We start from the raw sequence: 27,282 nt of genomic DNA on the forward strand, positions 1-27,282 counted from the left end.
CCGTGTGCACAGCACGGGGGCTGCTGCTTACCTTCTCCGAGCCAAACCCAGAGTGAGGCGGGCCCAGAGCGAAAGGAGACCCAGGCAGGGTCAGCAGAGGCCGGAAAAGCCTTGAGCTCAGGTTGTCAGAACACAATTCTAGGCTAAAGAGGTTCCCGGCAGCTCAGCAGGCTCATGACTGTCTGAAAATAGGGTCAGCAGCCGCTGTGCTTATCCCTGAGTGATCCTGACCAGAAGCCCAGGTGGCCCAGTCATCCAGCTGCCCAGCCCAGCCCAGTCACCATTTACAAGAAAAAAAAAAAAAAAAAAAATAGAGTCAAAGGTCCCCATGAGCACGAGCCCCGTGTCCTGGGCCATCAATCAGAGGAACGCACTTTAGTTTGGTTTTCCTAAGAGAGGACATTTTGCTTATGCTGGATCCCTGGAGGACTGATTTTTCATTGTCCTCTTTACCTCTGAGGGGCAGGTCGACAAAGAGGGTGAGTTAAGGAAACCACTGCGTTGGCCCCGCCACCTGACGCAAGCCCAGCCTCCACCACCATCTTGGCCCCGTACCATGACGTTGCTCTCCAGCATCTGCAGGCCGGGGGTGCCGTTGGCTTGCAGCAGGGTGTGCACCACGTCCTCGAGCTTGTTCTCCTCCTCAGCAGGAATGCAATACCTGGGTGGTTTGGAATCAGCGCAGAAGGGGTTGACAAGGACCCTCTGCCCGGGAGCCCATCCTCCACGCTCCCCCAGAGATGAGCAAACAGCAGCCTGGAAACTGGCCTTAGGCGCAGGAGGGGAGGTGGGCCCGCTCGTAAGCGTCCCAGGGTCTCTCCTCCCAGGGCAGCTCTGCGGCCCCTGCAGCAGACAAGCATGCTCAGCTTTTATATGCAGATCTGACCTATGCGTGAGCCAAAAAGCCTTCAAACCAAAAGCAGATGTTTAAGAGCCCCTGTAAATCAGATCCAGACACACCCGCACACTCAAAAGCCTCTCGTGAGCCTCCCAAGCTGCGACTTATCGCTGGGCTGGCACCTGACACTTTTCTGTAGCAGACAGAGGACGCTGCAGGACCAGGATGTGGTGTGGAATACACAAGAGACACGCAGGACAGCCAGCACCACGAGGGCCTGCGTCAGGTGAAGGGAGCGGCTGCACAGGGGCTGGGGCTCCGACAACACGGACCCCACTCTGGAGCCAAGGAGCCCGGGAAGATGGTGGGAGGAAACGCGGCCCGAACTCAACCAGAAGAACCTGGACCCTCAGTGCGATCCCAGGGCTCAGGAGAATGGGAACTGCCACTTACGTCCCAGGAGGACCCAGCAGGGACGCACCTGCCACCTGTAAATCCTGAGATCCTGGTGCCAGTGGTCAGCACGTGAGGCAGGCACATGCAGCCTCCCCCAGGCCCCCTCCTCTGGGGCCTCCTAACCCCGCCGTCCACAGGCTTCAGTGGGACATCTGACACCCCCGGAGCCGTGTGACAGGTCTTCAGGCTGCCCAGGCCTGGTGGGGAGGGTTCAAGTCCTGACTTCCGCTGCCGAGTGAGAGGAGGCACTCGCCACGTCCAAGGCTCTTTTCTTCTAAATGCTCGTTATTTCAATGCCAACATATTCTGTTAGGGATTTGTGATTTAAATCCAGGGTTTCTAACCTCAATCACATGTTTTAAGAAAAACCACACACCATGAAGTTCTCTGATCCTATCCGGCCGCCTCTCTACCCCCCATCAGTGAGGTTCCAGGGATTAGTTTTCACACAGCCCACAGAACCTAGGGTTTCCCTGCCTCTCACTCAACGGCCAAGCAGAACAACGACCGCCGGGGCCACGAACTTTCACCCCATCACCGTGCGGGGCGCGGGCCACGTCACTCCACTTTCTGATGAGGAACCAGGGTCCGGTGGGGCCCGTCACAGGCCTGCGTGGGACCCTGTGACTCTCAACCCAGACTGGCCGGCGCTGCCCGGCAGCGTCTCCGTGGGGAACGGCGCTCAGGGCCCAGTGGCTCCTGGAGGAGACCCACAGCGCCCACGCGGCCAGCCGCCCTGCGCAGGACCGTCCGGCTGTCCACCCTCAGCTCTGCCCAAGACCCCAGCCCCACCGCAGAAGATCAACCACAGGGCCTGACCGCCTCTACACTGACCGCCACTCGCCCTGACACAGCCGGAAGGCAGGGCGAGTCGTGATGGCCAGACTGCTGCCCACACTGGCTCCCTGGAGGGAGAACATTAGTTCTAAGACTTTGTTTGTTTTAATAAACGATGCTAATCACCCCATTAGGACAATAAACACAGTTAGTGTGGGATGGATGCGGTGCCGGTAGCCCGTGAGACGACAAGACATCTGATTATTTGCAGTGATTTCCCATCTGCCGTTGTAAACAAAGGAGCTGAAGAGCCAGCTCGGATCAGGGCTGGTGAGCCTTACAGTTAAGGATCACGCCTGGGAACCGGGCAGAAGGTTTCCTGGGAAACAGACAAACTCGGAAATCTCCCACGGCAGAACTCGACTTCCAGTAAGACCTACTCTCTTCTCTGCAGTCGGTGGACTGGGCACCACTCCTGGCCAGCTTTCTGCTGTACTCTGTTTCTGACCCTGCTATGAAACGAACTCCTGGAAATCAACCACCACCAGGGGAAAGCCTCACAGGAGAAAACCCCTGTGTTAGCAGGCCACTGAGAACAGACGCTCGTCTGTTTCTGAGCATCACCTGAGCAAATTCAAATATTCTCCACCAGCTCGACTTCTAACACAGCTCCCCAGGCTGGTGAGACATGGAACACGGGACAAACCCGCAAAGTCAGTCCTCCAAGGCTGTCAGCCATCAGTGAGCGTGAGGTGGCATCAGGAGGCCTGGGGCCGGCGTACTCACCAAATGCAGTCAGCACCAGTGTGTAAGTAGTCAATGTAGGGAAGGTGGTTTTGGTCTCGAGACCAGCATGAGGTAGAAAAGACCATGCCAATATTTAGCCAGGGAATTGTCACTCCTAGAACACAGGGGACAGGGCAGGATGAAGACCAATGTCTCAGGGGGACAGCAAGAGAAATTGCATCTTCTCCCCAAACCAGAAAAAGAAATGGGATTCAAAACCAGACAAAAGCCAGTGATTAGAAGGGACTTGCTCTTTCCTGCTTCTTACGCAGAAACCAAGATCACGTGACAAAAAACAGTCGTGGAAGCACATCTTAACTAGTGACTTTAGGCAGGAGGCAAGATGCCCAAGGAACACGACCACGACTGTTGTCGACTGGCCACCAGCCAGGAAGCGGGGCCCCTTTGTTCGGGGTAACCCCTCCCCGCCAGCTTGGAGTCACCCACGCTGGTCACCTCCTCCAGGGGCCCCTTCTTCCCACAACACCCAGGACAACTGGTTTCCCTCCCGGCTGTGAGGCAGTAGCCCCACAGAGTCAGAACGTTAGCTCTGAAATTGGCCAAGGTGGAAAGCTTGGCCATTACACATCTGCCCAGCTTCTAGATGTGCGATTTGGTTTACCTTTCCGCATTTTTACTGACTTCAGCCATGATGCTGACCCCTCTCTCTTCTCTAACAATCCCAGTTCTCTCCACGCGCCGTGCGCCGCAGTCCCCTCCCCTCCAGCTCTTGACGGGGCGAGCTGGGTCCACAGCCACCCGAGGCAGGCTTACCAGGCACAGCACCAAGGTGACGCAGGATGGAGCCCGTGTTATTGGGGAGGACGGTGAGGTTCCATCCGTGTCTGCAGAGGAAAGCACAGGAGCGTCACTGACGGACGTGGAGGGGCACTGTCCAGTCCCCAGGACACGGGCAGGAGCGTCCGACGTTACCTTGAAAACGGTTCTGATTTTCCCACCGGGAAGCCGCTGCCGTGGGTGTTGGTGTCCACCTTGCCACAGTGCACGGCCACATGGCAGTCCTTCTCCTCCACGAGCCTCCAGTACTCTTGCTGCGGGGAGAGGGAGGGCTGTCAGCACCATCTCGCTGCCCGTGGCTGCAGGGCCCAGCTCAACTCAATGATGCGAGACGAAGGGACCGTCTTCGCCTAGAGCAACAGCCACTAGGGAGCAGGGGGACGGGGCTGCAGACAGACGACCGCACGCCCACGGTCACGGCGGCCACATCCATAGTGGACGACTGGATAAACACAAGGTTCAACGTCCACGGAACACGCCTCAGCCTCAAAAAGGAGGGCAACTCGGACACGTGACAACACGGATGAACCTCGAGGACTTCACGCGAAGTGGAATAAGCCAGTCTCAGAAGGACAAATACCGTGATTCCACTCCCATGAGGTACTCAGGACAGTCAAAGTCGGAGAGGAAGAAGAGCAGCGGTGTCACGGGCTGCGCAGAGGGAGGACGGGGGCTCAGTGTTTAACAGGAACCGAATTTTAGTTTGGGAAGATGGAAAAGTTCTGGAAATGGATGGTGGTGACGGTCACAAAACAACGTGAATGGACTTCAGGGCCACTGAACTGCACTTAAAAATGGCTAACATGGTAAACGTTACACATATTTTACCACGATTAAAAATCATTTATACGAGGGGCTTCCCTGGTGGCACAGTGGTTGAGAGTCCGCCTGCCGATGCAGGGGACACGGGTTCGTGCCCCGGTCCGGGAAGATCCCACATGCCGCGGAGTGGCTGGGCCCGTGAGCCATGGCCGCTGAGCCTGCGCGTCCGGAGCCTGTGCTCCGCAACGGGAGAGGCCACAACAGTGAGAGGCCCGAGTACCGCAAAAAAAAAAGAAAAAAAATCATTTATACAAAAGGGAGGGAGAAAGCGATAACAGCAAAGGGGCTGAAGACATCCGGCCACCGTCCATAGGTATAATGACCACAGCCCCAGGCAGGCGTCTCAGCAGACACACGCTGCACACCCCCAATGAGCGGGCTGCACGCGAGGGTCGGAACCCCAGGCTGTTACCCAAGCCAGCGAAACAGATGGGGGAGGGATGGGCATGACCTAAACGACTGCAGGGCAACAGGGGGTCGGGATGCGCTTTGCTAACAGGTGAGAGGTTCAGTTTCCCCCCTCACTGTGTCTCCGCTCATCATTCCAGAAGTACAGCATCACCCACCCCTGCTTCCTGGAACCCCACTTAGAGGAGGAAGCCTCACCCACGCGCCCCCGGTGTCAGCCACCACCCCACCGTGCGGCTCCTGCAGCAAAACCAGCCTGGGGGCGGCCAGATGCCCCGCGTCAAGGAGAACGTCGACAGCATTAAATGCCCGGGTTCCTCAAACAGGCGTCCTAGCAGGCAGCGGATGACGGAGCAGCAGTCTGTCTGAGGGGACCGGTTCAGGCCAGTCCCGCCTAGACCCACACCAACCTCTGCTGGGTGAATAAAGAGGCAGGGGAGGAAGGGGGCCGTCCGCTACGGGGTGGGGGGGTGGGGGCACTCAGGATGGTGACACCGGCCGAGGAGAGGGCCCAGGCTCTCTGCAGGATCTAGAAGTCAGCCAGACTTAAAGGGTGGAGTTTAGCATATCTTCCCTTTGTGTTTAGATATTATACAACTGTTAAAGCGAAACCTGGAATGTTAAAGCGAAACCTGGGCTTCCAGAGAGAAGTAATTCCTGAGTAGGAAGCGACAGACAGTGACAACCCTACCCTTCGGGGACGCCCGACAGGGACCTGCGCTGTAAAGCAAAGGCCTCTTTTTCCACCTCTGGTGTTCAGCCCCAGAGTCGCGTTCCTTTCCTCTGACGTTTCTCCCACAAATGGCACAGGCACTCGGGAAGCAACTGTGACGGCCACGTGTCGCAGAATCAGGGCACCGCTGGCGTCGCGGTAGATGGAACATGGATTTGGCAGGGCCAAAGGTCAGGCCACTGTGTGGTGTTCACAGATACCGCCCAGGGTACAGACCCGGGGCCTAAAAGCAATGACGGTGATGCCAAAATCGAACACGGAATCCACCAACCTGGGAAACCAAGGCCGGAGCACCAGGGCGGGACCTCCTGGGCTTCTGACAGCTACCATCAGAGGCGGGGTCCCACGCGGCACAGATGCAGGGGACCAGGCGTCCTGGTGACCCAGACTGTCCTGAAAGGCCCACTCCCGGGAAACCCGATCATATCAGGGCCCGGGTGCCCTGGTGGTCAGCATGGTTTCACCGAGAGGAAGAAGCACATATCTTCGAAGAAAAAGATGTGCTCTGAGACCAGCTGTTCACCAAAAGCCAGGCTGCAGTCCGCATCACTGCATGCTCCGCCAGCAGCCGCCCTGAACCAGCGAGAGGAGTCGGGCCTCTCCCTGCACAGGCCCACCTACGTCAGCATCCGGGCGCCCCGGGCCACGCCTCACGCCGAACTGCCGCTCGCCAACCTGGGCGCAGGACGCACTTGCACCTCTCCAACCTCACACAACTCAGAAGCACAGAAATGGCAACCTGCCAACCCCGTTAAATGAAAAACAGGAGAGAGCAAAGAGCACAACTGGGGTTTCAAGGGATTCCAAACATTCTCTTGCATAACGGGACAGGGTGAGAAGGGTTGAGAGGCGGCCAGCTGGGCGGGGCCTGTCTGGGGCTCTCCCCCGGCCACAGCCTCGGCTCCAGGGGAGTCAGGGCAAAGCTGGGGAGGCTCGCTTTCTCCACTACACCTTTGCTAACCCTGCACAAGTTGGGGTCGGCACGAGTTGAAACTTCTGGCTGCCCCCAGCACCCAGACGATGGGCTGCGGGCTCACGACCCCTCCGCCTGCCCGCCCCCAGAAGGCCCAGGGGCCCCATCCCTGGTTCCGAGCAGAGCGGGGGGCCGGGGCGGCCCAGCGCACGCACCTCGATTTCAGCTGGTGCGGGCTCCTTGCTGAAGCACATGTTCAGGATATTTCTTGCTGTTCGGTAAAAAGTCGTTAGAGAAACAGACCTCCCCTGAAAAGAAAACAAGAACAGGAGTCAAGTGTAAGAAACAAAGAAGAGCCAGGACCCCAAAGCAGGCCACCTCGTCACGGGCCCCTGTGACCGGGGGCTGGGCCACGTCTTGAGTTGACACGAGCAGAGGCGGCGGAAAAACTCCCCGAGAAAGACCCTCGGTGCCAACAAAAGAGTGGGAGGACCCCTGGCCATCCAGCGCCGGGCCAGACCCCCGCTTCAGCCAGCAGAACGGGGTCCCACAGGAGCCCTGGGTGCGCTGCAGTGTGCCCCGCTTAAAAGCTGCTTTCACTCCCTGGAGCAACGGGTGCAATGTGGCAAGGGCAGGAGAAAGTCTGTGGCCAGCGGGGGAAACCAACAGCATCAAGTCAGACACTGACTGAACCTCGGGACCGGGGACCCCGGGAAGGAAACTTGGGCGACGCCTACACCCACTCTGAGGGTCCTCACGTGAGAGCCGGCCAGATGAGCAGCCTGGCCTCGTAGATGTGCAGGGGACAGAAGGATCCGGCCCTTCTCTGCCACGGAGCCACTCCCCGTCCCCCATGCCTCCCTGGGACAGCACACAGGCCCTTCAGATTATCTAACGTCCCCTCCCCACCCCTGCACGCCACCCCTTCCTGGGAATGTTAGCAAGGGCAAGCTCACTGGGGTGACACATGGCGGACGCGCTTTGTCCTAAAGGCAAGCACTCCACTCATCCCTGACCAGCCATGCTCACCCCCTGACTGTGGAAGTACTTACTGAGCACCTACTGTGTACACGCCTGGTTCTAAGGGCTGAAGATAGAGCAGTGCTCAAAACAGACAAAGCCCCTGGCCTCGTGGCGGCCTGGGGAACTCTGACTCACACAAAACAGCTGGGAGGTGGCACTAAGTGCGAAGAGCCGAAGCAGAGGGGCAGGGCTGCAAGGCAGGTGGTCAGGGAGGGGTCTCCCTAATGAGGCGATGCTGGCGCATCCCCGTGAACAGAGCTGCAGGTCTAGGAAGGGGGCAGGCCCTTCTTGCCTTTGGAAGGACAGTCAAAGCACTCAGCTTGCAGACCCTGCCCTTTGCTTTTACTCTTCGGCTCTGTAAGTAGGGCTCTCACTAAAAGGGAAACTGCTGCACAAGTCCAAACGCCCCTGACGTGCCGTTCGTTACACGAGGAAGTTCCAACTGCTACAAGGAACCTGATTTTGTGTCACCTAAAGCAAGGTGCCTGTAATTCAAGGCGATGACACCCAGCACACAACAGTCAATGCCCCCAGATGCTGAGGGGGCTCAGAAGCTGGAGCCTCGAGCTCCCGGCCCCTCGGCGCACAGAGGTGCCATGGAGCACTGTCACAGCCACCAGACCGTGGCCACAGCTGTGGAGACCCGACCCTGGCTGGGTCCGGTAACAGGAAAAGCTCTAGGCAAGCAGGCATCTCTCTCCAGAAAGGAGGGCAGGACTCAAGCCTAGGAGAGAATGAGAAGCGAGGCAGAGGGTGGCCAGAGGTGGGACCTCGGAGTGGGGACTCAAAGGGAAGAGGCCAAACTCAGGGCAGAACCGCAGATGCCCGACGCGTCTCCAGACCAGGCTCGTGCGGCGGGAGCGTGACCACCAAGGCCTCCACAGGCCCCCCCAACCCCGGAGCCTACGGAGCAGATCGCTGCCGGAGCGGTGCAGGGGCAGTGCCCAGTCTGTGCGCTCTCCCAGCCCGGGTCCCCACCGCCCTGCAGACACAGAGCCAGGACGCCACTGCGCTCCCCAGAGGGCGCCTCCTGGGAATGGCTGGGCGGTTACGGGATGCGGCAGAAGCAGGGAGCCTCCCCTCCCCCTCCCTGGGAGACCCGTGCTGGCGGACAGAAAGGAGCCGGCAGAGCCAAGCTGGGCAGGCTGGGTGGCAGTGGGGGCGTGTCCGTCAGGAGCTGCAGAGGGCCTGGCCCCTACGGGCAGCCACTCCAGGATGAGGGGGTGGCTCCCAGGCTGCACCCCTGGCACATGGGCACACACAAACCCATTTAATGGACAGGAAGCCCCAGGCCACGGTGGGCAAGCGACTCCCCTGGCTGGGCGCCCAGTAACCTCGACCGGACACCCAGCCCCCTGCAGACTGCAGACGCCTCTCTTTGTGAGGAACGGAGCGGAGCCAGAGCCGACTGCCGGGTCTCGGGAGCCTGACGCAGCAGACCCCCGGGCCCGCATGTGCTCCCGAGGCCCCACGCCCAGGCCCCGCCCAGGGGCCCTACCTTGTATATGCACTTGTGGAAGTCGCTGAGGATGCCTCTGTCGTCCTCCTCCTTCACCACCTCCTTTTCCTGAGCAAAGAGTCGCCGCCGCCCCGTCTTGAGCTGCGCAGGGCCCACCTCCTTCAGCTTGCTGCGGAAGCCGTTCCTGTGGGCCACGCCGTTAATGAGCCCGTTCTTGGGCTCGAAGCGGGGCAGCGGGTGGAAGCGGTTGTAGTCCTGCTCCGTGTGGCCCTCCAGGGGCCCCTTGCGCCTCTCCAGGCTCTCCTTCTCCATCAGCACCTCCTTCTCCAGGCGCCGGTGCTCCTCGGGGGACAGGGAGTCATAGGAGAGCAGGTACTGGCAGTAGGCCTCCTGCAGCTTGGCCAGCCGGTCCTGGGCGGTTTTGGGGATGCGCAGCATGTCTGCTAGTTTGTTCCATTTTTTGAGGTCAGTCACTTGCTGCATGCCGCCCATCTCGTTAATCAGCCGGAAAAAGCAGGCCAGGTCGAGCTCACAGCCTCCTGGGACAGTGAGGGAGGAAAACACAGTCAGTGAAAAGGCCCGTCAACAAGACCATCCTCCATCACCCAAGAGTCCATGGGTGCCCCGTGCCAGAGATGCCGCCAGGCCCTGGGGTCAGCGCAGCAAACAGAACAATCCAGTTTACAGGGAGACAGGGTTTAGACCATCTTGGGCACTAGGACGATAAACAGAGCAGGACAGGCTGAGAGGCAGCTGTCTTAGGAGGGTGGTCAGGGCAGGGAGCCCCGAGGAGAGGACACTTAGGCAGAGGGCTGAATGGAAGGAGAGACGGCCGAGCAGATCCGCGAGGAGGACGAGTCCAGCGTCCCCTGGAGCAGGGGCAGGGTGCACACCTCTCACACCCCAGGAGGCAGGGTGATGGAACAGGGCATCCCGGCTGGGGCTGGCAAGGCTTGAGTAGACAGCCCCACCCAGCCATACCCACGAGCCAGGGTCACCCGGAACAGCTGCGATGTCGGAAAGTGTACACACTCAGCATGTGTTCTCACTCCCAACGCCCCCCCCACACCCCCAGCGCACGCGCACACACACACAGTAACTTATTTTCAACCCCCCGCCCCAGGGTTTCCGGGCAGCAGGCAGCACCCACCTCAGGGCAGGCGGTGGTCTGTCCCTCAGCTACTCCCATCACCACTCACACAGAGGGCTGCTTATCCCAGGTGTATGGGCTCGTTTTCACTACGCCCCTTGATCACACTGTACAAAGCATGTCAAAACTCAGATGTGTCTGAATGCCCGCCAAGTGACTCTCTCAGCGGGACCTGGAAAATCAACCTCCCTTTGGCCAATAAATGCGGAAGAAAATCTTCCAGAATAACCGTCCACTGGCTGTTAGGAGGTAAATACTCCACAAAACGGTAGGGGAGCAAAGCAAACATTAAGAACGTTTAGCTCTTTAAAAGGGTGGGGATACGTTTATATAAGATAAACGAACGGAAAAGCAGCGGGACTCCTGAGGAGCAGCACGTGCACGCTGGCGGCCGGGCAACTCAGGCTGCCTCAGCCAGGGAAGGGCGAGCGGCAGCCCGAGTCCATCTACTGTGCTGGTGGGACGCTGGCGCTGCTTGTGGTCAGTGCAGTGGGGGCCACGTCGAGGAGGAAACTTGCCCCCAACCCTGGCCGGGAGGGGCCTAAAGCCCAAGATTCCAAGATGCACTCCAGGCCCTGCTCTCAATTGGGGCATCTCCTGGGGCCTGCCCGCACACCACCCCGGACTTGCCGAGGTGAAGAGGGATGGGAGTTACCCCAAGGGGCTCAGACCACAGGCTGACCAAGAAGGGAGGCAATCACTGCTATTCAACAGCACGGAGAAAACTGACCCAGTACGTGCAAATCCATTATTTCACTCCTCACCTGCTATCATCAACCCGTTCTCAGGACTACGAGGATGCTACGTGACAAAGTGCCGCCTCCCAGAGAAGGAGCAGCCGCTCTGTGGATTCTGGGAAATTCCTTCAAACTACCAAGTCTCGGGCTTCCCTGGTGGTGCAGTGGTTGGGAGTCCACCTGCCGATGCAGGGGACACGGGTTCGTGCCCAGTCCGGGAAGATCCCACATGCCGCGGAGCGGCTGGGCCCGTGAGCCACGGCCGCTGAGCCTGCGTGTCCGGAGCCTGTGCTCCGCAATGGGAGAGGCCACAACAGTGAGAGGCCCGCGTACCACACACACACACACACACACACAAAACTCCCCAAGTCTCTCACACTGCAAGGAGGCTGAGCTCAGAGCCACAGCCGAGGCCTCTGCGGTTAACAGTCCAGCTCAGCTCCTCTTCTGGAAGCTGACGACGCTTCACAGCTGGGGTAACAGCAACGGGTGTGAACACACACACCACAGTGTCAGGTCCTCGCGGCTTCTAGGGCCACGGGAGTCAAGGTTAAGGAAACCCACTCTGAATGGAAGATCGCTCTCTGCCCTCATGACATCACCTGAGCACACCACCTGTCCCCAGAAGACCTGCCGTCCCCCCCCTCCCCCGGGCAGGCTGGGGGACCCAAGACGTCCCACTGCAGCCACGACTTGGTGAGGTTCTTGGTCACCCACGCGGCCAACGCCAAGCTCCCGAGAGGCTGGCACCTCCTCAGCCTGTTCCCACAGCCCTGTGTCACCTTTGACCACATCCCCGACAGTGGACCACAAACCAAGAATTCTTTCAATTTAAGTGATTCTCACCTGCTGAGAGTAATAATGAAACCTCCATCTTACAAGGAACCCTATCTTACTGCCAACTCTTGACACCTAAATGACCGATAATATCTCCTCTGCTCCCTGCCTTTAAAAAGTTGTCCTCTCCAACTGGAGGAAGGACATGCCCTGTTCCTGTCGAGGGTCTAGAGCCAGAAGGGAAGCACGTGACTCACCTGACAGACCCAAAAGGAACCCCACTCCGTAGAACTGCTCATCACTGACAGAGTGAGTTAATCCTGGAGGCTCAATAAGGGGAGAGGAAGAGGGAAATGCGGATTCCAAGAGCCATCCGTGGGCTCTGCCTGGGGGCCAAGGGTCTTCACAATAGCTGGGTGTATGTTCACAAAAGCAGTCACCAAGGAGAGCTCTGCTTCAGTGACAGCCAGAGCTGTGCCTGCTCTCAGAAGTGTTCCCGGACCCGTGGGCTCCACGAGGGCCCAGTAATCACCAGAAAAACTGAGATGCAAGGACAGATAAGCAGACAGAGATAAATGGGCTGAAATGTACCCTACCCACAAGAGTCATATGTTTGAAGTCCTAACCTCGGGGCCACAAAGTGTGGCTATATTTAGAGACAGGGTCTTTAAAGAGGTAATTAAAGTAAAATGAGGTCACCATGATGGGTCCTAACCCAATATGACTGGTGTTCTTGTAGCAAGAGGAAGGGACCTCAAGAACGTGCACACAGACCAAAGACCACGTGAGGACACAGGAGAAGGCGGCCATCCACAAGCCAAGGGGAGAGGCCTCAGGAGAAACCAACCCGGCCAACACCTTGCTTTCAGATTTCCAGCCTCCAGACTGTGAGAAAAAACTTCCTGTAGGTCAAGCCTCCCAGCCTGCAGAACTCAGGTAAGGCAGCCCCCAGCAGACAGATGCATGGGGGCAGCGTTCCTGCCCCTCTCGCCGGACACTTCTCTGGCCTCAGCAAGGCGGCCGGCAGCTCGGGACAGCAGGGGTTGCCGAGTGTGAGAGCGGGGGTCACAGGACCAGCCCTCCTCCTGTCATGAGCACCCTGCACCTGCAGAAAGGGGGGCCTCAGACTCCTCCCGGGCCAAGAAGGGCCTGGAGAAGCTTAAGCTGGGGCAGACACCATGGGATGTGTGTGTGTGTGGGGGGGGGGGGGGGGGGGGGGCGTCCTTACCTATGAGTGGGAGCTCGTCCATGGTGATGCCCTGAGATCTGAGGTGCTTCTTGATGCAGGCCAGCCGCTGCACATTGGGGCCCCAGCGCCGACCCAGCTTGTGGATGTGCTGGATCTGCGTGACGAAGCGCATCTCGTCGTTGAGCTTGCACTCGGGCCGCCAGTCCGGGGGCGGGATCACCCTGCACATGCCGTACTTCTCCACCTGAGGGCGCACCGACTCGATGTAGACGAGCGGGTCGTGGAACTCCTTGGCCGACGGCCTCAAGACGGGGATCTCGTCCATGGCCGCCCACCCGGCCCTGCCGGCCCCCTTCTCGGCCTTGGCCGCCGCCTCGTTCGGCCGGGGCAGGGGCTCCGATTGCGAGGTAGAACGATTTTCACAGGGGGCGCCGTCCGGCTTGCCGTGTGCTTGTCTGCCCGGCGGGCCCTTGCCGGCCGACACCCGCTTCGGCCGGTTCCTCTCCAGGCTCCGCTCGGGCACTTCCTTCTTCCCATGGCCGCCAGGCGGCGCCTTCTCCGCGGGGACCGGGGCCGCCTTCCTGCCGGGACCCTCCGCGGCACCCGCCTCCCCCTTCATCTTCTTGGGGGGCGACTGCGGCTTGTCGCCCGGGGGCGCCTCTTCCAGCCTCCGCTTGGAGTTCCGCAGACCCTCCCTCAGCTGCCGCCCCCCGCCCTCCTTAGTGCATGACTTTGGGTTCAACCTGCCACTGACCTTGAGGCCATTGACGGTGTGCCCGGTGGACTTGGACGCCCCCCCGAGGGATAGCACCTGTTTTCGGGTTTTTGCATTGCTACTTTCAGTTTTCCCTGAGATTGTGTGGTTGACAGCTGAACTGGGCTTGTGGTGATTAGGTTTGGTTTCCTTGACCAGTTCCCTCTTGGCTTTGGTGTATGTGACAGTCCCCTTCGTCACCGTTGCAGTGTACTTCACAGTTTTGGACGGTGAAGGTCTGACTTCGCGCATCTTTTTGGCACTGGCTGCACTTGTACCCAGAGATGACATTCGAGTGACTCCGCCGACCTTAGAAACCTGGGAGGAGCAGAGGGGGAGAAGGGGAGTTAGCACCTGTCAGTGGGGACCACTCCACGCCGGGACTCAGCAGCCAGCGCCCGCTTCTGGGAGGCAAGGCAGGCAAAACACACAGGCCCGAAGCCAGCTCTGAGATACTCGGGTTTCAGGATCTCCGCAGGACTAAGGGCCCATCCTTCCGTGCAAAAACACGCAGCCAACCTGGGTGCTGCCCAGGGGATCTCCTGGGTGTGCTGTAACATGCACGTTTGTCGTTTGAAACTAGATGTTTCCCAGTGAGGACCCTCAACGTGCCTGCCAATCACCTGCCACAAGTTAATAACAACACCCGACAGCAAGGTCTTGCTGGTAAGGGGGCAGACACACAGACACACGCCTGTGCCAAGAAAAGACGTGGCTGCAGTTTTTCCTGTGCTCCCTACAGCAGCATGATCTGCCCGCAGAGTTTTAAAATCCATGCTCAGTAAGTAAAAAACAAAACAAAAATGCTACGGAAACAAAGGAATAAGAGCGCTCACGTGGCTGAGGTGCCGGTCACGTGCCACGCCCAGAGGTGTAGCCATCAGCTGTGGGCGTCTGCCAATCAGTCACCCATGAGACGGGCCCCAGGGCACCTCACTGGATGCACCTCGCCTCTCTGATGAAGCAAAACAGGCCCGACCCCTTCTGCACAGACGGCTCCCATTTCCCACCCCTACAAGCGTCCACATTCGGTCCTACGGGAATTTGGTAAACAATCAGCCTCTCTTCACAGCCATCTTACAGCTTGGACACCACAGTAATCTTGTGACACACAAAGGTCACCCTCATGTATAAAAAGAAGCCAGCGAGTGACAAGGGTGGACACCAGAAAAGCACTGATTTCCAAAGGATGACAACGGGCCCAGGGCAGGAGCTGACACCACGTCACAGCTCTGCCTCTCAGTGGCCTCTGACATGTCATTTACCATCCTGGGCATCGAGTTTTCACATGCAGCCAGGGATGCCAGGGTTACCTGAGCAACACCACCTCCCCAAAAGGCAGACTAAACATTATACATGCTCACTGGGAAACAGAGCAGAAACAGCAGCTGCCTTTTCTCACCAATGGGCCCAGAGAAGAAGGTGACCAAGAGGAGGAGCTGGGCTCCCCAGCTGGGGAAGCCATGTGGCACCTAAAGCAGCTCATGCCTCTCCTGTCCACACCCGATGCACCCACCCCTGGCACCAGGTCCTGGAGGGCAGGGCCTGAGTCTCAGCGACCTCTGCACTAGGCCCAGGCCCAGCCCAGGTCGCTGGGCCCCATCCCCACAGTCTCCCATCCAGTAGATCTGGGATGGAGCCCGAGAATCTGCATTTCTAATGAGGTTCAGGGGATGCTGAGCCTCATCCAAGGACCTACTTTGGAAACCACGGCAGCAGTGGTTCTGACTACCAACAGAAGGTTATGAAAACAGAAAAAGGAGAGAAGCCCCCAGACCTGTATTTCTTCATTCGCCAATTACACGCGGTCCAATGAAAGCCGTGAATTCTTGGTGTGAGACTGTGTTCCATGAGCCAAACCCGGGGCGTTTGGTAACCAGGTTTCTGGGGAGCCAGCCTTGACTTCTGGACTCAGTGAGGTCCCAGACCCCACTGGGGAGGGAGAGGCCAAAGAGAAGGCCCAGGAACTACGGCCTGGATGCACCACTGCCGGCCACTTGAGAATGAAGCAGGACTGACAGAGCAGGTGGTCTAGAATACGTAACAGGAAATTTTAAAACAAAACCAGAACAGAACTAGCAGCCTGGCAACAATAAATTAAAAGCAAATTTATAAAACCAGGGGCAGGGGCAAAGACAAAATTTCCATGATAAGTACCACTAATTTGGAATAGGATGTACGGTGAGGGATGCAAATATCCATTAACTAAAAACAAAACAAACCGTTTAGAAAAACTAAAGGAAACAGTAAAACCCTGCAGAGGCTCACAGAAAGAGTTTTCCATCAGCAAGATGCTCAGGGACCCGCATCTTCAGAGAAGACACCCCTCGAAGCCCTCAATCTGTGGTTAACCTGCTCCGACTCTCACCCAACTTACACATAAGCAGACGCAGGGCACCGTTAATCCCTTCTTGAAGATAAGGATCCGCCAGCAGAAACGGCAACCACTGCGCAGTGGACACCACCAACCAGCTCCTGCCGGCAGAGCCCGCCGCCAGCCGTCACGTCTTGCCGAGGTTTAGGTTCAGTGCCTCCCAAACCCGGGAGCCAAGAGAACTCCTGGGGAGCTTGAAAATAATGTTGATTCCAGTCTAAAGCCCTCCCCATCCAGATTCTGACCTAACCGGTAAGGATGGAGAAAGGGGCTCAGTGTGTGCGCTCCCCCGACACGGCTGTACGCCTGCTAGAGGCCGGGAAGCCAGGCTTCCACCCTCCCCGATTCTGCCTGGAGGAAGAGCGCAGGGCCCCGGGCCAATCCAGTCCAGCTTCTCGGGGCCACCTGATCTCCTGGCTACTGTCGTACAGGAAATTCCAAATTTTCACGTGGTGGAATTCTGCATAACTATTGCACCATCTTCAATGGCAAAAAGATCGTCTTCTTATTTACCTATTTCTATAAACACAGACGCCTAGTCATTGGCCTGTGCTTGCCTCCGGGGTCCAATGAGTAATTGGTACCAAAGGAGACAAAGCTATGGACCGAGGCACTGTCTCACCTTCACACTGGGCGTCTCCCCAGCCACCGCTCTATTCCACCATGGAATAGAGCCCAACACTAAGTTTCACCTCAACACACGCCCAGGTCACCGGGCCAGCCCACCACACGGGCCTGCTCTCAACTCTACACATCTGGAGGAAGTGCTGACACAGGGAGAGGGGTCACTGTAATTCACTGGAGAATCAACACGCAGGAGGCAGGAGGCAGGAGGCAGAGCCCTCTGGGGGGCAATAAAGGCCCTTCAGCTGAATAACTTAACGTCTCTTCAAGGTGTTCCTTCTCAGCTCAGGTGTGGGCTTCTGACGTTGCACCCCACAGCTGTCACCCAGCTCTGCAGGAAGTGGGGTGTCTCGACCGACCACCGCCCACCCGGCACCTGTAGCTCAGGTTACCTCTGTCACACAGACATGAAGCGGTCCTCAGTTCAACCAGAAAGTCAACTACCAAACTCCCATTTCCCACTAGAGGGAGTCATTGAGTCAAGCGGCTCTGCCCATCCTCTCAGAGCAGCAGCAAAGATGCCCATGGGAAACATTATCGGTTGGGGACAGTGTATTTGGACTTTAAAATTCAAATTAAATAGCAAAAGAGCCTAAATGAACAGAATCCACTGGACAGGCAGCGAGTTACGGACAGGGAAGGCAGGCCTGCTGGTGTGGCGGGCACCTGGAAGTTAGTGAGCAGAGGCACATGGCTGACGCAGCCCTGCTCTCCAAAAGGAACACCTGGTCCTGGTCGGAGCCCCGAACCTTCCCGAAGCACCTGCCCCCTCCCCTCTGCAGGCCACCTGACCCAGTCACAAGCACCACGGGACAGAGGCGCAGTTCAAACTCCCCGCAAGACCTGATGAAGAGCTCGGTCAGACCTTCCACATTCTTCTAGCTAAGGCGAGTCTCTCCATTTCTCTCTGGATGCTCATTTTTCATTTTCCAGAATGTTAAAGAATACGCCTCACTCTTCGGTCTGAACAGCTCGGCCTCCTCTCTCCATCCGACTAGGCCAAGACTTTTTCCAACTGCCGTACATTTGAGTGTGAAAACCTCTCCTCAAATGTGCCACAGCCCAGCAGACCCTCCACCGGGCGTGTCTGCCCTGCCACACAAGCTGGTGGTTTTCTCCCTCACGTTACGGCTCAGCCTCAGCGCAACAGATGAGAACGGGAGGTGTGCCAGCCGGGGGCAGCCTCACCACCCACGTCTTCCACATCCTGGCTTACCAACCACACACACTTGTCTGCAAAAGCCTCTTCACGACACGCTTGGAAAACATCTCCACACCCTCTCTAGGTGTAAGAATGCTTGTTTCTCCATCCTCAATTTGTAATTTTTACTGCACATTACGGATGTACTGTTCTACGGAAGCACTCGACACCTACCACACATCCAAATCATCACCCAGGGCAGTTGCAGGGCTGCTACCCATGTGGGGGTGTCACCTGGCACACCTGGAGCCTTTGGGAGAATAAAGGCTGGAGGACTAGGGAGGCCCCTCACACCGAGTTCTCACGCTGAGTCTCAAAGGCCGGGGCTTTTATGAAGCTGACCACCCCAGCCAGCACCGAGAGAGGCGATGTCCTCCCAAGAAGAGTGAGCTCTCGGTGCACTGGGGCCAGCAGGGCACCGTCACTTCTCAGCAGCACCCCTACATAGGGCATCCCTCCACCCTGGCAGCTGTACTTCGTACAATCACTGATCTTTTCTTTCAGGCCGACAGAAAAAAAATTAATCATATCTGACATTAGAGAGCCGAGTATTCTCTGGGTCTCCCACCTTTTATGCAGTTGAAAAGATGAAAGGTCAGATTCTAATCACTTGCATCAGGCCATTACAAAGGAATCTACAATGGGCTTCTATTGACCTTTTTTCTTAGAGTACTTAACTAATGGGATTTGATGGTATCAAAATTATCCTTTCATTTCTCACAATGTCCCTGGGGGAAGAGTTGGCATCACTGGCTCCAAATGAACAATAAGGCTCAGGAAAGTTAACTATTACAGCTTAAGTCTCGGGTGAAGGTCGTGGTCAGAGCCCAACTAGACCTGGGAGTCCTGGGTCATCCCACCCGGCTGGATTAGACAGGGGAGGGCGGGCAGGCAGGAGGGGGTGGGACGGGGACGGTTACACCCCACCTGCAAGACCTGAACCCAGAAAGCCGGCCAGGCTCCTACAGTCACTCAGATGACAGTCTGCCCTGCTACCTAGGTCTCCCCTCCATCTTCTACACTGTGTGTAAAAGGGGCTGCGTGAGCCTGCTGTGGATCAAGGGGATGGGGCCATCCCAGGGAAGGGGTACCTTCTACTCCCCTCAACTCTCACCTCCAACTGCGAGAACTCCTCTTGTTCAGTTACAAAGGGAAATCCTGAACTGAGGGGCAAGCGCTGGGGGCTGAGGATGAGCTTGGACCAACTGAGATAGGGGTTTACTCAATCCAGCCTCACGTGTAAAAGAGAGAGAGAGAGAGAGATTATGGTTCTATGTGAATAAAGTCACACATTCATTCCTCACTGAGATTCCTGCTCCACAGATGGATCCCTTCCCTCTCTAGACCCCCTTCTGAATTGTTCTCTTTCATAAGCAAAGATCTGGAGGAAAGTTCTGCACAAAGGCCTGTCCGGCCAACAGCTTTGGAAATGGAATGGGGACTCAAGACACCAAAGGGATGGTGCCTCCTATACTTTATGTCCTGAAAACCGGGTACCCAGCTCAGGGGCGGCCAATTCCACAATCAACGCTCAAGTGTTCTCGTGAGGAAAACCGTGAGGTTTGTGTTTCAGGAACAGTGGGCAACGTTTAAAATATGCAAAAACCACCTGTTTAATCTCAAGATAACACTTCAGAAGCACTAAGTGGCAATCTGAGGACCGGAGAAACATTCAACAGGAGGATTCGTGCCTTGTCCACTCCAGCTGGAGAACTGAGTAATATCTGAAAGCTAAAGGTTAAGACTAATATTACATGTGTATACACACAATCCTATGTATGTGCGTGAATACAACTACGTATTCAGAGACAATGGTCCCCAACGTCATCAAGAATGAGAAAGACCATGGAAAAAGAGCAATTCAACAGGAGGAATTCCAACCTTCACACCACAGTGACCATCTATCTATCTATTAGTTCTCTCCACAATGGTGCGCATCAGGGAATCTCCAGGCCACCCACGCCTCGCCCAGAATCAATCAGTCTTTCCAGATTAGAATCCTCAGTCTATTCTAAGGAAAGTTTTAACTGTATGTGACAGAATTCCCAGTGTGGAGAGCGCATCTCTGATCCCCATGGCTCAGCCACTCTCAGATGGAGTGAGAACAGGAGCAGAGCGCGTAACGAAATGCCGCTGGACCCGGGTGAGGGCCTCACCGAGCTCCACACCCCCTCCCAGGTGCTGAGAACTCTGTCCAAGGGCAGGGAGAGGCGCCCACAAAGGATCTGCATTCTGGATGTGACCCCGAAGTCGGGGCGTTTGGTGGGGGTGGGGGTGGCGCAGAGCATGTGCAGCCTCCGCTAACCCTGAGGGCGCAGGACGGAGTAAGTGTCCCCCGCGGCTGCACCCGTCTCATCACCGCCTGGAGGCCTATCAGAAGTCCTGCCGCGAGCCACCAACGTGTCCGTCAAGAAGCACAGGGGAGGGGCTTCCGGGGTGGCGCAGTGCTTGGGAGTCCGCCTGCCGATGCAGGGGACATGGGTTCATGCCCCGGTCCGGGAAGATCCCACATGCCACGGAGCGGCTGGGCCCGTGAGCCATGGCTGCTGAGCCTGCGGGTCCGGAGCCTGTGCTCCGCAACGGGAGAGGCCACAACAGTGAGAGGCCCGCGTACCGGCAAAAAAAAAAAAAAGAAGCACAGGGGACACTCCAGGGCATGTGCAGGCCTGTTCCAAGGTACCTTGTCGCTCCCGGCCTCACCTGAGGACTCCTTGCCTCACCTGGTGCCTGGGGCGCTGGGGTGGGGGAGGGGTAACGAAGGAGTGTTCCCTCCCTACCCTTCTAGGGCATCCCAGCAAGCGAGGGTCCACTACTGGTGGCATTGGGTGCTGGCAGCACCCTCCAGGGAGGGATGCAAACCCACCAACAGCCCCGCCTAATCCATCTTCATGGTAGGAGAGGCGTGTGCACTGGCACCTCTGTGCCCAGGTCACCCCCTCACCTCTGAGCATCCTTTCCTGCCTTCTGAGCTCTGGAAAGATGGATCTCTCGAGGCTACTACTCACATTCCCCCTTCAGTTAACTTGATGAAACGCGGTGGTGGCATCTGGCAGGAAGGCCGGCACCCTCCGGGCCAGACCATGATCCCCTGGCGGCAGGGCTGGGCTTTACCTGTTTCCGTAAGTCCTGAGCCGACCGATGCAGAGGGGGGTGGTGGTGAGCGGGGAGCCCCCTGGCAGAGGAGCCCGCGGAGGGGGCCGCTGGGGGGTGGCTCGTGGAAGCCTGCTCCCTCCGGCCGTCGGCCCGGGGATCACTGTGCTTCTCCTTCGCCGGAGTGGCCTCTTTGCTTTTGTGTTTCTGAACAGGTTCCTTCTCCCGTGATGACCTGCTGGAACCATTGAAAACTGGAAAGTAAGGAGAGAGGAAGAACAAAGTCACTACAGAGGATGCTGCCTGCTGCCAGGTACCCTAAATCCCCCAAAGACAAAAGGAGAAAGAAAAGGAAAACATTCTGGACAAACATCACATCTCAAACGCTCTCAAGACCCAACCTCAAGTCAAAACAACCACCACGAAGGACAGGAATAATCCCAAACACAGAGAGACTAAAAAATATAACTTTTTGTTATAACTTTTTTATAACTTTTTGTTATAAACACATCCTAGGAACTATCTGCTTTGGTTGAAACCACTGAAAAATCCATTTTAAAAAATCCCTACAGGTACTTCCCTGGGGGTGCAGTGGTTAAGAATCCACCTGCCAATGCAGGGCACACGGGTTCGAGCCCTTGTCCGGGAAGATCCCACATGCTGCGGAGCAACTAAGCCCGTGTGCCACAACTACTGAGCCTGCGCTCTAGAGCCCGCGAACCACAACTACTGAGCCCGTGCACAGCAACTACTGAGCTCACGCGCCACAACTACTGAAGCCCATGCACCTAGAGCCCATGCTCTGCAACAAGAGAAGGCACCACAATGAGAAGCCCGCACACCGCAACAAAGAGTAGCTCCCGCTCGCCGCAACTAGAGAAAGCCCGCACGCAGCAACGAAGACACAACGCAGTCACAAAAAAAAAAAAAAATCCCTACAAAACAAAAATATAAACACACACACACACAAAATACACAGCAGCCCTGAGAATATCAACATAACACCTTAAACAAAAAGAGAAGAATTAAAATGAAGAAACCAACACAGGGGCTTCCCTGGTGGTGCACTGGTTAAGAATCTGCCTGCCAGTGCAGAGGACACGGGTCCGAGCCCTGGTCCAGGAAGATCCCACATGCCGCGGAGTAACTAAGTCCGTGTGCCACAGCTACTGAAGCCCGCATGCCTAGAGCCTGTGCTCCATAACAAGAGAAGCCACCGCAATGAGAAGCCCGTGCACCGCAATGAAGAGTAGCCTCCACTCGCCGCAACTAGAGAAAGCCCGTGCGCAGCAACGAAGACACAACGCAGCCAAAAATAAATTAGTTAATAGGAAAAAAAAAAAAAAGAAACCAACAGTCACATTCCACGAACAGGACCACCTCATGTATAAAGATACAGGGGATCCGAAAAAAGAATATATTCTTCAGTTTAAAGTAATGCATTTAAGGCTGCAGATCTGCCGACGGATATGGGTCAGGACACAGCTGCCTCACCTGACCCCTCAGTGACCAGAGAAGAGGGACAGAGAGGCACAGGCGCTCTGAGCCAGACCCGTTTCTATCCCAGGAGTCACAACACACGTACAAGTATTAAGTGTTTGCCGACAGCCCAGGGGCCATGGTCAGGCGAGGAAGTCACAGCCTCTGAACCCAAAGGGACTGGACCTTATCCTCATGCCCATTTTACAGAGGACGCCAACGGAAGGCGAGTGCCGAGCCCAGGCCCTGCTGCCTCCCAGGCCCACCCTCCTGGTCCCCAGGTTGTGCTCAGTGCTGGTTCCGTGTGTGCCTGCTGCACACCTCCGGACCCGCTTCAGGGAGTTGAGAAGGGAACAGCGATGCTCAGGGTCCTTACAGTAAACTTCATCACGTTGCTGCCCTGAGGTTTCTCCTCGGTTCACAGCCGGGACTCGCACTCCAGGAAAGACCTGGTGGGCCCGGCACTCCTCCACGGCATCTACAGGCCCTTCACATCTGCTTCTCTGGTTCCCGTAGGTCCCCCCCACACCCGCATCCCAAACCCCCTGGGAAGGTGGCCTATTTCTCCAGGGAAGGAGGAAGGATGCCCCATGCTTGGCTGCCCGGCCCCACGAGCTCCACGCGGAACAGCCAGGGAAGCCAGTGAGCCCTTGCAGCTGTCATTTTAAAAAGGCTCCTGGGGCTTCCCTGGTGGCGCAGTGGTTGAGAGTCTGCCTGCCGATGCAGGGGACATGGGTTCGTGCCCCGGTCCGGCAGGATCCCACATGCCGTGGAGCGGCTGCGCCTGTGAGCCATGGCTGCTGAGCCTGCGCGTCCAGGGCCTGTGCTCCGTAACGGGAGAGGTCCGCGTACCGCAAAAAAAAAAAAAAAAAAAAAAAAAAAAAAAAAAAAAAAAAAAAAAGATTCCTGGAGTATTTCCTGACAGAAGGAGCCTTAAAAGGTCACTGTGCCCACCCGCCCACTGGGTACCTCCACTCCAAGGCTACCCACCCCCCAACCAGGCCTTGCATAATGCCAGGCAGAAGTCACCACAGGACCAGGCAGCTGTAAAAAAAAACTTCCTCCTCCTTTGAGTTGAAACCTCTTCCTGAAGCTTAAAGACTCAGAAGGCAACCCCCCTCTCCCACTGGTCCATCAGACAGTAACGTATGTCTTCCAAGGACGCCCTCCCCAGTGCCATCAATGCTTTCTTTGTCCCCCCATTTGTCTAAGTGGCCTTTAAATTACATTTATGCCTTGTAGATTGCAAATATTTTCCTCTTTTTTGCTTTTCCATCTGTTATGTTGCTAAATCTGCTAACCCACTTTTTAAGTTTCTTAGCTTCGAAAGTTCTCCCATGAAGCTGGTCAGAGGCGGGGACTTTCTTACACGCAGCCAGCAGCACCCCGCAAGAAGAAGAAGAAGAAAAAATAGCCGAACATATTTTCAGGTGGTATGACATTCCTCTAAGTCTCCCCCTAATTGTTTCTGATTCGATCGCTTAGATTTGCTTCTTTAGTGCACTTGTTATTACATCGTATATGGTGTAACACACAGAATCACATTTTCCATATCTGGATGGGCTGTGAGCCCTGATCTCTAAAGCTGCTCGCAGCCCCAGTGATTACACACTCTAAATAGATGTTCAGTACAGACGTAAAGACCACGCCACAGCAAAATATGGTATATGATCCCGTGTTGTGCAAGGCTCTGCTGTTACTTTGTTACAGAAAAACGGAGCACTTCAAATGGTTGGCATTTATTCTAAGTGTAACTAACTACACGTTGTCAGAATCCATTCATCATACCCAAGCTGGCGCTATCTGCACTCGCTTTCCAGACAAATTAGAAGCAACATCCATAAGAAGTCATACTTCAACGTGATTAAAAATCAAGCCAAGGAACATGAATCTAGGCAATTCTTGACCGTTCACCAATTTTCTCAGGCAGTGAACATAAGCTCCTTTATTGAAACAAAGCACAGGAAGCTTCATCTTTTTATTTTTAATCTTAAATACTCCATACTTTCCTGACCTTTGCTACTGCCACCAAGATGAGCCGTGTGCTAATACTAGAATTACTTACTTCTCTGTTTGGTTACCAAAAAAATTTATTCTGGGGGTTGGTTCCCTTTCACAAGATTGTATGAGTGCTTCAATTCCCAGCCCTACGGCCTGCACCTGGGCAAGCTGTGTAAATCCTCAGCTTTCTCGCTAAGGCTGAGGATCACACGCTCCTACGTGGAGAGTGTGCAGTGCCCTGTCTGGGTTCAGCAGGCACTCGGCACTGGGGAGACCTTACTGCTGCTGCCTCTTTAAAAGGACCATCTCAGGTTATTACACACAGATTGTGGCAAGAGCTCTTCTTCTGGCCTCCCACCCTCCCCGCAGATGCAGTAGAAGAATGGGCTTCAATACAGCCCAAGGGCAGGCCTAAGCCGACTCACCATAACCTTCTACTCGACCAGGCTGCCTACCACTGCCTCCCAATATCCATTTCATGGGAAAACACAGGCGGTGCCAACATCCTGGCCAAGCAAGGAAAAATATGATGCTGAAAACACAGCCCTCGTTTCTGCCAGCTTAACGAGCGACCCACAGACCCTTCAGGGGATCCCCTAGGTCAAAGTACTTTCTTAATTATCCTGAGAGTATTACCTTTTTTACTGTGTTAACATTTCAGTGATGGTAATGGCTAAAGGTAGATCAGCCATCAGGGTAATGCAAACCAACATGACCATGAAATACCACTTCATATCCCCTAGGACGGCTATGTTCACAAAGATGGATAAAGGCAAGTGTGGGTGAGAATGCAGAGTGGAACCTTCAAACACTGCAGGTGGAAATGTAAAATGGTGCAGCCACTCTAGAAAACCATCTGGAAGTTCCTCAAAATGTGAAACAGAGTCACCATATGACCCAGCAACTCCACTCCCAGGTATGAGCACAAGAGAAATGAAAGCTATGTCCACATAAAAACATGTATACGAATGTTCAGAGCAGAAATATTAACAATAGTTAATAACGGGGGGAAAAAAATCCAAAGGTTCATGCACTGGCATTTAGCTAAACAAAATGGGGTGTTATCTATCCATAAAAAGGAATCAGGAACAGATACGTGCTCCAGCATGGACGAGTCTTGCAGACATTATGGGACGTGAAAGAAGCTAAGGACAAAAGGTCACCTATTATAGGATTCCATTCCTATGAAATGACTAGACCAATACATAAGAGACAGAAAGTATGTTAGTGGTTGCCAGGGGCTGGGGAGGGTTCAGGAAAATGGGAATGACTCCTAATGGGTACAGATTTTTCAGGGTGAAGGCGATGAAGATGTTCTAAAGTTGACTGTGATGATCATTACACAACTCTGTGAATATACTAAAAACTACGAAATTCTACACTGTGGGTAAATTTTATGATATGTGAATTACATCTCCATAAAACTAAAAACGGAACAAAACCAAAAGAAAACATCAACAGGTAGCAAAATTCAACACAAATCAATGCAGTGGCACCAAACTAAATGAACAAATATTGGTAATCTTCATTACCATTTACTAGCAGTTTAAAAAAAAAGTTTCACTTTGGAAAGTGATAAAGCAATAGAAATTGTTAACAGTATTAAATCTCAACCCTGGAATACACATACTTTGTGTGACAAAAATGGAACCACAGGACTTCCCTGGTGGCGCAGTGGTTAAGAATCTGCCTGCTGATGCAGGAGACACGGGTTCGAGCCCTGGTCTGGGAAGATCCCACATGCCGCGGAGCACCTAAGCCCGTGAGCCACAACTACTGAGCCCACGCACCACAACTACTGAAGCCCGCATGCCTAGAGCCTGTGCTCCACAGCAAGAGAAGCCACCACAATGAGAAGCCCGTGCACCGCAACGAAGAGTAGCCCCCGCTCACCCCAACTAGAGAAAGCCCGAGCGCAGCAACAAAGACCCAATGCAAGCCAAAATAAATTAAATAAATAAATTTACTTTAAAAAAAAAAAAAAGGAACCACACATAAGGCATTTCTCCTGAATACCAGTATGACGACTATTCCTAGGGAAAAGCACTTGTGAGATCAAGTTCTAAGCTAGCTGCTTTTTCACGGAACGCTATTTTTATTTGAAAGGACAACCGATGCAGTTATTTGTCAGCCATTTTCTCAAAAATGAATAAAGTGAGGCTGTCAAGGAAAAAGTAACAATGTTTGCTGCCAACGACAGAATTCACGATTTCAGGCAAAAATTACAATTCTGGAAAACGTGTATCTGCCACCATGAGTTCGACGGCCTCTCAACACTTAAAGACTTGCCCGATGAGTTCAGTGCCGAGAGAAGATTCTTTGAAACAGCGTTAACGGAAGGTGCCGACGACTGGTGGGGTGGATAACCCAGTGAACCATTATTTTCAAACCATCAATACAAGACATTACAAAATTCTGTGTGGGTCAGAGAGCCATTCGAGGGAGAAGGCAAACCAATGGATGTTAACGTAACAGAGCAGGAGAAGCTCACCGATGTGGGTTCAGATGATGGTAACAACTGACCCTGAAGAAACTACCACTGGTTGAGTCTGGGTGTGAAATCAAAGAATAAAATCTTCACAAAGGCTCCTCCCTCCTCCAACCACCTCTTTGTCTGAGACTGATTTTCTTCGTATATGACTGAATGCAGAAGCAGACCTAAGCATCTAGCCATCATCTCCTAGGCCAGACTTCAAGGACATCTGCAAAAATGGAAAATCATGCAACCCTCCTCTCCTGTAACTTTTGGGGTTTGGAATATTGTCCCTTTACATGACAGTGTTCTTTGTGTTAACATGTAACGGGGGTTTGTGTTATTTTTAAATGAGTAAATATTTCTAAATTACCTCAGTCTTTAATTTTAATATGGTAAATATCAATAAAATACAATCCA

At 55.1% G+C, this 27,282-nt stretch overlaps 1 protein-coding gene across 7 annotated transcripts in view; it reads right to left on the minus strand.

Annotated features, from left to right (window-relative positions):
• Positions 1-27,282, minus strand: part of JARID2 (jumonji and AT-rich interaction domain containing 2) — a 244,673-nt gene that overhangs the window by 9,821 nt on the left and 207,570 nt on the right. For all 7 annotated transcript variants that reach the window (XR_004352114.1, XR_004352115.1, XM_032648079.1 and 4 more), the window contains 8 exons: positions 20,931-21,163; positions 12,906-13,938; positions 9,053-9,552; positions 6,747-6,839; positions 3,791-3,909; positions 3,632-3,702; positions 2,858-2,972; positions 556-661 (listed from right to left, as the gene is read on the minus strand). Coding sequence is in view for 5 of the 7 variants with exons in the window: in XM_032648079.1 (XP_032503970.1) it covers positions 556-661; positions 2,858-2,972; positions 3,632-3,702; positions 3,791-3,909; positions 6,747-6,839; positions 9,053-9,552; positions 12,906-13,938; positions 20,931-21,163 (2,270 nt within the window). In the remaining 2 variants the exon portion in view is untranslated. The remainder of the gene's footprint in view (positions 1-555; positions 662-2,857; positions 2,973-3,631; positions 3,703-3,790; positions 3,910-6,746; positions 6,840-9,052; positions 9,553-12,905; positions 13,939-20,930; positions 21,164-27,282) is intronic.

This window comes from Phocoena sinus, chromosome 11 (assembly GCF_008692025.1).
Source record: "Phocoena sinus isolate mPhoSin1 chromosome 11, mPhoSin1.pri, whole genome shotgun sequence".
In the NCBI taxonomy this organism is placed as follows: domain Eukaryota; kingdom Metazoa; phylum Chordata; class Mammalia; order Artiodactyla; family Phocoenidae; genus Phocoena; species Phocoena sinus.